The 12,714-nt window shown below is 38.5% G+C and overlaps 1 protein-coding gene across 2 annotated transcripts in view; it reads left to right on the forward strand.

The window, feature by feature from the left end:
- LOC138000821 (dynein axonemal heavy chain 12-like) overlaps positions 1 to 12,714 on the forward strand; it is a 249,655-nt gene that overhangs the window by 163,825 nt on the left and 73,116 nt on the right. For both annotated transcript variants that reach the window (XM_068847482.1, XM_068847481.1), the window contains 4 exons: positions 1,822 to 2,007; positions 2,540 to 2,653; positions 11,775 to 11,963; positions 12,385 to 12,675. In XM_068847482.1, coding sequence (XP_068703583.1) covers positions 1,822 to 2,007; positions 2,540 to 2,653; positions 11,775 to 11,963; positions 12,385 to 12,675 — 780 coding nt within the window. The remainder of the gene's footprint in view (positions 1 to 1,821; positions 2,008 to 2,539; positions 2,654 to 11,774; positions 11,964 to 12,384; positions 12,676 to 12,714) is intronic.

Here is a 12,714-nt window from a genome sequence, read left to right on the forward strand (position 1 = left end):
GACTTAATTCCACAGTCAGCGCGAAAATTCAAATTCGATCTGGTTGCTCGATGGCTAAACAATAAAGAAAATAACCACAAAAAGGCCGAAGACGCATACGTTTTTAGAGATTGCCTGCTTCGTACTTGTGTGTCGTGGTGGTTATCATACGGCTTTTGTAGATGAGATATTGATGGATTAAATGAGACAATTGTCAAGATCTTACGAATCGCGAATTTAGTCGTTTTTCTCCTCTGAATTTGGTCTATTTTAGGGAAAATACTGTAAGAGGAAGAATTTGGAGCTGGCCTTTTCCCCCTTTTAAGTGTCCCTTTATAACGGTTATCATATGGCTTTGAATATTTGTTGTTCAAGGAAGTTTCATGCCAAGTTTTACCGGAAAATGATGGTTACAATCGGTCGTTCTATTCAACTTTCGAACACCCCAGCTGACCTTCTTGCCTTCCTGCTCTTCGGAAACAAGAAGAACAATAGAACGAAACTGTTTTGAATTTCCCGGCTAAACATTAATATATGCTAAGCTCCGCCTCCGCAAACAATCGATGCTATCAGGCATTGTAATTGATGTGCTAAACTGTATCATTTAAAGGTCTCACTTCAAGTAACGCTTTGCGTCAGTTGCAACAAACAATTCGATAAGGTTTCAATACGCGCGCATTCTTCACAGAACTCTAATATGCCATCCGTGCAAGAAATGCAACGCGTTGATCGGGAGCTCTCTTTAGAGCTCATTGAATCCCCGATCAACCCCGCTTTCTTGCACATGTCCACACCACTGAAAGGCTATGACCAAATGTTTGATCTCCAAATCAACGGCGAGGCTCTATGGCAGTGGTGCGTTATTAAGGGATAAAATCAAATTTTCGAAGCTGCCACGATCGCGATCATCATTGAATAATGACTTGTAGAAGCCAGGAGGATTCCTGAAACGCTTAGCCATGTTGTCTCGAAAGAGCTCGAAATTTGAATAATTATCCCTACAAAAATGCAAACATATTCCCATAGGACTGAACAAGAGAATTACAGGGCCATTTCGGTCCCACTTGTCGAAACGCTTTGGAGAACAAGACGTATCAGAATGGGTTTTATTGACGCGCAAAAACTGGCAGGGTTTAACGGATAAACCCCGCCATTGTGTGCAGTTGGGTTAGAAAAAGTGTCCTTGACATTCGGATGTTCTTCTCTCCGTAAATTTTTTTTTTCCGATGGAGAGTAAATTTTCTTCTGCCCATGTCGTCAAGCGTATTCAACGTTACGAGTCTCTCTTCGTTGAAAAAATCTTAATAATGAAACGATCGAGAAGTTTAACAAAGTGAGTTCATTATTAAGACCTGGTTTTAAAGTGCTTAGTACGCATGAAGCTATTTCAGTTAACGCTTAGATTTTAGTTACCTTTTGTTACCAAAAGTTGTGAAATTTTTTGCAGGAACTTGTCAAAAGTTGTTTTCAATAGCAAGAATAGCCTAATTAGGGCTCTATTGTTAACTTTATCACACCTTGATATTCGCATATGTCTTCTGAACAGTTTGATAGACAGCCGTAGAATTCACCGAAGAGAAACCGAAAGACCGAAATATTCACAAAGCCAAATCGGCGGACCAATCATAGCGGACTAGTTCTGAATGAGAAATTAATTATGCCGCACATCCGAAAATTATGCACCGCAAGTAGATGTCGCCAAAAACAATAGCATTCTGCGCGATGTGTGTTGTAAGAGAATGAGATGAATAAAGTTCCTCAAAACAACATGGTTCAAGCAGATCCATGTAGTAAAGTAATGAATTATTTTTTTAAAGGATAATTCCCTTCTTTTTTCCTCAGCCTGCAACTGTCAGTCGATGTGGTATGATCTACCTGGAGCCTGCATCCCTGGGCTGGGAACCTGTGTTAAGATCGTGGATCAGTACCTTGCCTGATACACTTAAAAATGAACACGACAGACTCATCACATCACTCTTCCAATGGGCTTTGCCTATTTGTATCAGTTTTGTTCGCAAGCAGTGTAAGGTAAATGTTTTCCTCATTTAAATGTCAGGACACACGCTGATCCACTTTTATAAGTGCAGCATACTAGGTGGTGTATGAGTTGCCTGTTTGTATGGTATTAAAGTGGTCGTTAGAATTATATGTTGCCATCAAATAGCTGTGTGAGTGAGAAACGGTACAAGTACACTGTGAAGACCTCGTGGTAAATTTCCAGTGAAAGTATGAGTGTAGTATAAACAAGTTATGCGTGCAGTAAAAAAAGATGACTGTGTTGCATGCCATGAAATGTGTATGCTGTGCATTTTTTTGTCTCCAATTTTGTTTTCATTCTTTTTCTAATTTATTGGACCTGTGACTATTGTGAATAAGAGAAAAAAGACATTTTGTAAACACATCAGAAAGGTCTCTGATGAGTCCCTTGGTCGGGATGAAAGGAGCTTCTTAAGACTTGACCCATGAACAATTTATTTTCACAAGTAACTGTCAACTTTAGTGTCCTTTAAAACTGTCTCTCAATTTATCATTTGTTACATTTTTCCATTGCATTTTGCAGGAACCAGTGTCTTTGCAAGACAGTAATCTTGCTCGCTCACTCATGAACCTGGTGGAAATCCAAATGAAAGATGTAACTCAGGAGGATACCAAATATATTAAGTCTTGGTTGATTGTATGTGATTTTTTATTTCTTTTTTTCAATTTGCTTTATGGAAGGGCATTAACCAACTTTTGAACCTTGAGAACATGTCTTTCTAAATATATATATATGTTATTCACCGGCTGGGAGGTCCGTATAGGGAACAACTGTGCCCGAGGTCTCAAGGCTGAGGGCACAGCTTTTTCTCCATACGGACCGACCTAAGCCAGTGAATAACGTATTAATTTTTTCTGCTATTTGTTTTCTGAAAATGAACCCAGGCAAACTGGTTTGCAAAAAGTCTTTCTACGCGCTCTACGTCGCACTGTCACAGTTGAAATTAACTTGTAACTGAATATCTCTTGGTGCAATAAATATAAAAAAAACTGTTATATTTCATAGCAAGCACAGAGAAACGAGCTACACAAACTAAACAATGATGTTTGAAAAATTCGTACAAACAGGAGAATAATGTACGTTCTACGTATTACAATTCTTTGTCTTTTTGAAAATGAACAAAAGTTCTTAAAACAGCAGGAAACATTTTAGTGAAAATACTCAAACATCTGTCTCTGCCCTCATATCTTATTAAGCTCTCTGCAGTTAGTCGTTATATTTAAACAGCATGTCAACACTAGTTCACGAAAAACTACAACGCGAAAAACCACAGCGTGGCGACGTGTTTGTTGCCTATTTTAGCTAGGAATACGTATATTCTTAAATGAAGCAATATAAAACGAGATTAGAAAAGGGAACTTCAAAGAAAATTACGGATGTCAACCGAAAAAACGAGTTAAAAATACTGCTCTGAGGTGTAAGTTGTTTTAGGTTCAACTGTCAACAGTTCAAGAAAACCAACAACTCGAAAACAGCAAACCAGCAAAGTGTTGGAAGCAAAATCTTTTGAATACTCGCCTTTTTGAAGAATAAGCAGGCCTTTTCTTTGCCTTCTCTTTGCAACGGTTAGTAAGCGAAAATTTGCATTTTAAGAGGTGTCGCGCCGTGGTGAAAAAATTTTCAATTAGCCGCGACAGTTTCAGTACGGAATAGATTTCAGATCGTGGTCCGTATCGTAAAAAGCTGGACCGGCTACGAGCGCGCGATTAGCCAATCAGATTCAAGGATTTAGGATTCCGGCCCGCAAAGATGCTTCAGAAAAAAATAAATATATCTTATTAGCTGTTTTGGTGTGTAGTATCCCTGAGTATTTTTACAAGTTGTGCTGTATTTTGACGGGCCCGCTAGGGCGAGTCAAAATACCAACAAGGAGTAAAAGCTCAGCGCTAAAAGTACTCAGTTTGCATATGAGTTGTAAACAACAGAGAACGTGTGACAGATTTGTGCGTGCGTGGCAACGTCAGCAACTAAACTAGTCAATACGGTTCTCTATTGTACAATAAACAAGTATACAAATAACTGACTGTGCAATATCGTGGAAAATTTGTACTCCTTTCCTGCGTTATTTGTATTATAACTAAGGCCCGTTTTAAATGTCGCAAGAAGAAAAAATTATGGAAGCGAATGAAATCCAGTGGATCACCTGACTTATTTTTTAAATTCAAGGATATGAGGAAACTTGCGAAGAAACATATCCATTTGAGCTATATTCAGTACTTAAAAAATCTATTTATGAAGCTGAAGACGGATCCTAGACTTTTCTTGTCATTCCATTCAATGAAGTCGAATAGGAAGAGGATTCTAGAAATTGTTTATTACAACGAAGCGCATTCTACTAATCCAGCAACAAAGGTGGAACTGTTTAATCAATTTTTTTCGTACAGTCTATTGCGCGCCAACTTCCGAAAAAGCATTTTCCATTGATGTTGTTAATCTGAACTTTTTGTTGAGCATAAAGACCCCTGCGAGCGAGGTGAAAAGAATCCTACAAAATCTTGATGTCACCAAGGCAACCGGTGCTGACAACATTCCTTCCCTTATTCTTAAAGTTTGCTCTGATGACTTATCCAAACCTCTAGCCCTCCTGTTTAATAGATCCTTTTCTTTAGGAAGAGTTCCCGTACAGTTGAAACTTGCCAACGTTTCACCAGTTCATAAAGCAAATGAAAGGGACCTTGTGGATAAGTACAGATCTATATCTCCCTTCTGTCCATTCCAGAAAAATGTCAAGAGCGTATAGTGTACTCAGCAATTTATTCCCATGTCTCAGCTTACCTGTCAGATTGGCAGCATGGTTTTCAAAGGAAGATCTACTGCTACTCAACTAATTTTGACTGATCATAAGTGAGCGAAAGCCCTTGATGAGGGTCATCAAGTTGATATAGTTTTCCTCGATTTTACGAAGGCCTTCGACTGTGTTCCCCATCAGGCTTTACTGCACAAGCTTTGTAATTTCGGTATTTCTGGGAACTTTTGAACTGGTGTCAAGATTACCTTAGTAATCGAAGGCAAAGAGTAGTCATTAATGGTTATTCAGGGCTCAATTCTTGGGCCACTATTTTTTGTTTTGTTTACTAATGATTTACCCGATGAAGTTTGTTCTGTAAGCACAATAGCTTTGTATGCTGACAATAGCAAGATGTTTAGAGTAATGAATGATTATATTTGGATAGACTTAACCATTGGAGCCAACGCAACCTGATGAATTTCAACTGCAAAAAGTGCAAGATCATAAGAATTACTGAAAAAACAAGTGCCCTTTACCAACAGAGTGCATTTGAGTGAGACAGTTCTCGAGGAGGTGAAGGAATTTAAAGATTTAGGAATATTGAATGAGAACGGTTTATCCTGGAACTGTTATATTGATATGATCACTGCCAAGGCAAACCGAATGTTAGGCTTAATTAAGAGAACGTGCATGGACCTCAAGGATGAATCTACTTTAAGGACTTTGTACTGCTCCCTTGTCAGATCGAATCTAGAACACTGCTCAGTCGTCTGGTGTCCGTTCACCAAGAGAAACGTAAACAAACTTGAGAGAATTCAGCGTATAGCAACTACATGTAGGTTCATTTTAAAATCGAATGAACCATGCGATGTCCGTCTAAGTAAACTCAATTTGTTAACTCTTGTGCAAAGACGTTTCGCTGTCGATGTTACCTTCTTGTTTAAGGCTCTCAATGACCATTTAGATGTTGACTTTTCTTAATTCTTAGATTTTTATAGCCAAGAGGACCTTTCCTTACTGAGACATTTCGATACTAAATCGTTAAAAAAGAAATGTGCCAGGACAAACATGCTTAAAAACAGTTACTTTAATAGGATTGTGGATGAATGGAACAGTTTGCCTCTTGAGGTCCGTTCGGCATACAATGTTGAAGTTTAAAGCTAGTGTTATTAAATGTTTCACAAAATTGTAAATAATATATAGATTTAGCCAAGCCTAAAAGCGGAGCTCCCGGCTTGTTTACTTTTACTGGCTGTAGGATTAGTGAAAATAAAAGGCTTTGGAACTGTCCGCCTTTTGGTTTTCCCGGATATTGCTTAATTATGTAACTTTTCTTCGCTGCCTAACTAGTGAATTCCACGGTTAATTTCACCTGAAAAACCGAGTGATCGCATGAATCACGAAGGGATGAGTGTGATATCGGTTTTTCCAGCGAAATCTACTGTCGAATTCACCAGTTAGGCAATTAATTTTTCTTGAATCGCAAGAGTTTTAAAAGAAAACAAGCAAATCCTCAGCAACCGAACTGAAAAGGAAAGAAAGCATTTCAGAGTCGACTGTCAAACGCCAGCGAATAGAAATCACGCTAAAATTAGAAATCACAGACGTACTATAGCTCGTGATGTGACAGATCGTATTTGTCCATAGGCAGCCCAAGCTCGCGTCACTACAGACAGCCGTTGAGAATTTAAACGCGTTATAAGACTTTGTATGGGAAATAAAATACAGTCGATTATGAAGCCTAAAAAATGCTCAATTTAAGGACGGTGCCTACTAATTAAAGATATTTTTGCCCCGGTTTATGACTATGCAGGAAATGTAGATCTTAACAAGTGTTATTGAAATTCAAAAAGAAAATTGGGGGTAACCACGCATTTTTTAAGGATAATTCATGAACAATATTTGTAAAAAGCTTTAAAATACAAAGCATTGTATGGCGTTCTTTCTCAAATTAAAGCTTAATTATCTCTCAAAAATGCATCGTTACCCCTAATTTTCTTTCTGGATACCAAGAGTACTTACTAAGATCTACTTTCTCTGGATAGTTTTAAATAATTCTTGCTTGCTCTGTTTCTCTTACGTCATACCTACAAACAATAGATTTTATATATGTAGAATTGACGTCGCACCTACAGGCAATAGTTTTATGCATGCAGAAGTGACGTCACCGGACACACTAACCAGCAGTTTGACGAGTTTTGTCATGGCGGAGCTCAGCTCAGGAATACGCATAATAAAACAATTATTGAATTCGGTTTTCGCATGTTGGCGATAATTATCAAGGCCTCAGTTTGTGTTATCCGCCTCAGCCTTCGGCTTCAGCAGATAACACAAACTTCGGCCTTGATAATTATCGCTAACATGCTCAACCTCATCCAATAATTGTTAATTTGCCACCGTACAGAGATTCTAAAAGCTGACGTTTCGAGCGTTAGCCCTTCGTCAGAGCGAATCGAGGAATTATGGGTTACATGTAGTTTTTATAGTAGAGTAGGAGCTACGCTATTGGTGGTAACATGGCAACGTGAAATATAGGAATATATTAGTTAAATGAAAAGCGCTCGTTAATACCGTGAGGATTAAGGGTGCCGATTTGGAAGGGGAATTTTTGTTCTAGATTCTTGCGGCTTTCCGTCGTACCTAGATGTAGGGAAAGGCCGCAGATAGCCATGTGTTTTTTGGAGTGGTTACGGAAACCTAACCACTCCAAAAAACACATGTTACGACCAATAGCGTAGCTCCTACTCTACTATAAAAACTACACGTAACCCATAATTCCTCGATTTGCTCTGACGAAGGGCTAACGCTCGAAACGTCAGCTTTTAGAATCTCTGTACGGTGGCCAATTTACATTATCAACTCTGTTGATAAAACCAAATCTTTGTATACTCAAAAAGCATCGACTGTCAAGAGCATGTCTGCGTAGCCGCGTCGAGCCACAAAAAGAGCGCGAAATATTAAGCCTCGTTCAGGTGTGAGTGTGAGTGTCTGACCTGGCTTGAGCCTTCGATCCAATCAACAACCAGTCCCGGGTCAGCGGTCAACTTAAAAAAAAAGCTGACCTCGATAAGGTCTAACTTGAGGTCTAACTTGAGCCCGCGATATGGTCACGTGATACTGGTCAGCGGATACCTTGTTTTGACAGGTGTCAATTGACCATAACATTGATGTCCAATATCAAAGATGTATGCTGTAAACTAGCTATAGTGTAAACTGGAGTATTGCCTCCTCGATGAGCTCTAAACTTGAGCCCGTGATATGGTTACGTGATACTGGTCACATTGGCATACATGGAGGGGCGGACGGACGTACGTACGGACGTTCATGACGTCATGGCTTTAAAACTAAATTTTCTCACATCGATGGGTTACCATGTTTTCTTAGCTATGGTGCTCCGCTATTATTACAGTTTTAAGTGAGTTTATTATAATTTTTATGAGGTGATTTGTTTTTATATGGGGTCTCGCAACTCTTTTACAAATTATCCTTATGGCTTTTTTTTTCTCTTTCATTACTTTTTTTTCTCTTTCATTACATTAAGGGGTCCAGTTCTCGGCCACTTTTTGTTCAACGTTTATTTTTTGCGCCACTAATGAATCTGAATAAAAAGTAATTGCTTCCAAAGGTAGCTTGATTCCTTGTCTTTTGTCCTGCCGAGTTTTGAGTTTACAGCTACTATATACTGTGAGCAAGTCTAGGTAACACGAAGGTAGGTGAATTCGGTTTCCACGAAAACGTGTTTGTTTAAGGCTACTCGAATTACATGGTCTATTCAAGTTTATATTTTATCCATGTGGGAGGCCCAAATGAACCAATTCTTGGCATAAAGAACGTAGAGTGATAAATCTTTCTGTTTAATATAAACTTTTCCTGGCCTATTTTATTCTTTGAACTAAATTCACTCCTCAATATTTCCTTAGTACTTTTGCGTATTTGCTTATTCTCGGCCACCCTGCTCGCAGTCGACAACACTAAAAAGCGCTCATAGTTTTTTTATGGAGTTTTCTTGTCAAATCATTTGTAAAAGTAAAGCTGTAATTGCGTGGCATGTTCTGACAGTAGATATGAATTAAAACTATGATTTCTGACTTACCGGACCCCGTTTTGAAATACCCAACTCTTTTTTGGCCTCGCTTGCCATGGAGCAATTAAGAGGAAAACTAGTTGTGCAAAAAACGTCCTTTTCCAACACAAAACACAAGCCTTATTAGTGACTTGACAACAAAAATTGGTGATAAAGCGATGTTTATTCTGAGGAATCGAGCGCACTCTTTTGAGGCCGAGAACTGGGCTCGCTGGCCGATAACTGGGCCCACGAACGACGCGTCCATTTTCGTTATTACACGGGAGAAAACAGCGTTGAGCAGTCGATAGCTTTACATGTCTAAACTGAATGCTGAAGCTAGTTGTCTTTGAAATTTCAAGTCCTTACGGCTATTCCAAGGTAAGAAATACAAGTTTACGTTTTTTTGTGGCCGAGAACTGGGCGCCATACTGAACTTTTTTTATTCTTTTTTGGAAATATGCCATTAAATTGTTGTAAATTGTAATAAGTAAATAAATTTCACATCTGCCGAATCTAATGCAAATGAGCGAAAACAATAGATTTTTTCATTTGCATTAGATTCGGCACATGTAAAATGCGACGTTTAAAACGGGCCTAATACAGTTGGATATAAAATTTAGGTACATGTAGTTTCTGATAACACAGAAACTGCAGTTAATTCATAGTTAGTTGTATATAGTGTGTCTGTTTGTGTTTCATTGGTTCAGTCTCCCGACTGAGGCAAGTACTACTGCAACTGATGCCAAAGGGAGTACAAATGCTTTAAATCAGTCTTTTTCTTTAGAAGGCGACATGGTAAAATCAGTTGATGCCAAAGTTTTGACAACTTCAATATGCTGTACATCTGTTTAACACATTGAACATGTTATACGACCAAGGGCTGTAATAACTAAGTTATGATAGGTTGTTTTCTCAGCCAACTATGAGAAGATCGATGCCCTGACCAAACTAGAGGATGATGTATTAGCAAGAATCAGTTTAGCTATTAATTCCTGTTTAGCGTTACATGAAGTGGAGAACTGGGAGTTATAAGGCTTACTAAAACGTATTTACAATTCATGATGGGAAAACAAAAAAAAAATTATTCATTAATATCTGATACAGATTTCTCTTCCTTTATATAAACGTTTCGTTCGATTTTCCGGGTTGAAATGTCTTAAATTTGCCAAGAATACCTGCACTAAAATGCTGACGTTTAGCTAGGATGCTAGGGCGAGTCAAAATACAAACAACGAGTGGAAACACTCAGCGATACTACGCACCAAAGCAACCAATAAGCTATCTATTTAGCAACTTTTTTTGCACTAAATCTTTAGCAAATGAATTGTAAACAACCGAGAACGTGTGACAGATTTGTGTGTGTGGGGCAACGTCAGAAACTAAACTAGTCGAGCCGGTTCTCTACTGTACAATATCGTGGAATTTTTTGCTCGTTTCGTGCGTTTTTTTTGTACAATAACTAATAAAGATGGATAATTAATTACAGTACTTATTGTTATATACCTAAACTTTCACTCAACAAAACCAGCTCTGTGATTGGTTGATTCTTGGTCACGTGCCCCTGATCAAATTGAAACGTTTCCCAACCAGAATAGGAAACTAGTCAGTTTTGGTGGATGTCTCCTGAGAAGACTTTCGGGGAAACAAAACTAACTGTTTCCCTCTGGACCATACATTAAAAGTATATTGTTAGTCTTTGCAAGGAGAGAACCATTATGAATAAAATCAATCTTACATGGTAAATATCAGTGAAGAACTATTATTTGCACGTGTGTGTATGTATGTATGTCCCATATTTGGGTTTATTGAGAGTAGTTTTTTTTGTAGCATGCAAAAAGCAAGAGAGGGGAAGGGAGGGGAGGCAGAGTAAGATCAAAGACTTGCTGTGATCAGTATTTGACTGAGGATGCCATTTTGTACATTTACATGTAAATGCTGTTTCCGTACTCTGAGATTGTTGATTAGTAGATTGGAGTGATTCTTCCTGGTTGTTTCCTGTGACTGAATTTTCAGTTGATTTATAATAACCCTGTTGATAACTTCAGAGGTAAATGTTAAGTCAGAGATTGGTCTGGGATTGAAATATAGAAACTCCAGATCAAGAATTTATTTCAGTTTCGGCCTGACCAAAGCTTCTTTAAGATGTTTAGGCTTCATAACAGTTTGGTGTGATAGGTTTGCTGATATTAAGGATAAGCATTAGAATTTCTTTAGTTGCTTTAGGACAAAAACCGGTAGATGTATGGGGTCCAGGTCACAGAATTTTATTGTGTTGGCAATTACATGATCAACAAGGCTGCTTTTTCATAAAATTGAAAGTGTGTGAATTCCACAGGCTATAGTTGCACCTCTGACCAGCAGTTTGTATTAGTACTAGTGTAGGCAGACTTGAGCTCTTCCTTATACGGTGGATTGTATCATGGAAAAAGTCCACAAAGTTATTGTCAAAATTTCTTGAAGATTTTTCTTTTGGCCACCATCTTTCTGGTTTTGAGTGCAGCAATTTTTCAACAGGATGGACATAAGGGATGCTTTGCAATCGCTGTCTCATTCATTAGGGCCATACGTAGTAACTGTTGTTCTCATCTGTTCCCCTGACTGACTGAGAAAGAAACAAAATACAGCAGTACTAGTCAAAGGCAGAAGCTGCTATTGCGACGTTTGGTCAGGAACTGGATGCTATTGATTGAGAAAGAGGAGACTTTTTCTTGACCGCAGGGGCACTTTCGCCAATCAAGAGGGCATGATTTCCTGATCCTGATTGGCTAATCCCTCCTTGGTTTTGCGCTTGATTGATTGAACACGGGGCAATAATGAGATTAGTTTCCTTCTCGGTAAAGATGAGAACTTTCTTTATACTTTAAATGATGGATTTCTAATTTTCATTGACAGCAACTTCGGATGATGTGTTGGTAGAGTTATCCAATATTCAAAGTGGTATTTATTGTTTTCCATTTTTACAGTCATCTTTCTTGTTTTCCGTGGTGTGGTCTGTTGGAGCCTGTGTGGACACTGACAGTCGACTCAAGTTTGACGTCTTCTTCAAAGACGTAATAGCAGGAAAGAATGAAGACCACCTAATTCCTTCCATTGTGGGCAAAATAGAGGCACCAATACCACACGAGGGATTAGTCTATGACTACTTGTTCGAGGTAATGCTATTTTATGTACTGAACCATAATTGGCCAGCAGGAATACAACATAAATCTCGTACATTTTAGGTCGCAGTTGTACTTCAATCTGTTCTTTTGTTTTTACAATGTTTGCAATTCTTTTCCGTTGGTCCAATTGTTACGTTTGGTTTTATAAAAACTTATTTTCTTTTGATCCAATGAGCACTGCTTTTGCTTTCCATTTGGCCCCTTTGACTTTTATTCTCAACTCTAAATATTATTTCTTTCACTGGATGAATATGTAAATTAAGGTTCTGGCTGAGAGAGTCCCAGGAGTCGTGGCTACCTTTGAGAGAATATTATTGTTTAAGTTACCAAAGTATAAAATTGTTGCGGTGAGAGATTAATGACAATTTCGTACGCAATTTCGTCATCATGTCTTTTTATTTTGTGTTTGCAGCGTAAAGGTAGAGGGAACTGGGTTCTTTGGACTAAGACCATCAAAGAAGGCGTGTCAGGAGGCAAAGGGCAGCGAATCAGTGATATCATCGTACCGACTATGGACACAGCTCGTTACTCACATTTGATGGAGATCATGTTTAACAACAACAAACCACTTCTATTTGTCGGTCCCACAGGTACTGGGAAGTCAGTCTACATCAAGGACAAGCTCATGAATGGTATCAATAGGGATGTCTTTATTCCTGCTTTTGTCAACTTTTCTGCTCAAACCAGTGCTAATCAAACACAGGTAAAACATTACATGTCATCTGAAGCATTCAGTTAAAAC

Source organism: Montipora foliosa, chromosome 4 (assembly GCF_036669935.1).
Source record: "Montipora foliosa isolate CH-2021 chromosome 4, ASM3666993v2, whole genome shotgun sequence".
Classification (NCBI taxonomy): domain Eukaryota; kingdom Metazoa; phylum Cnidaria; class Anthozoa; order Scleractinia; family Acroporidae; genus Montipora; species Montipora foliosa.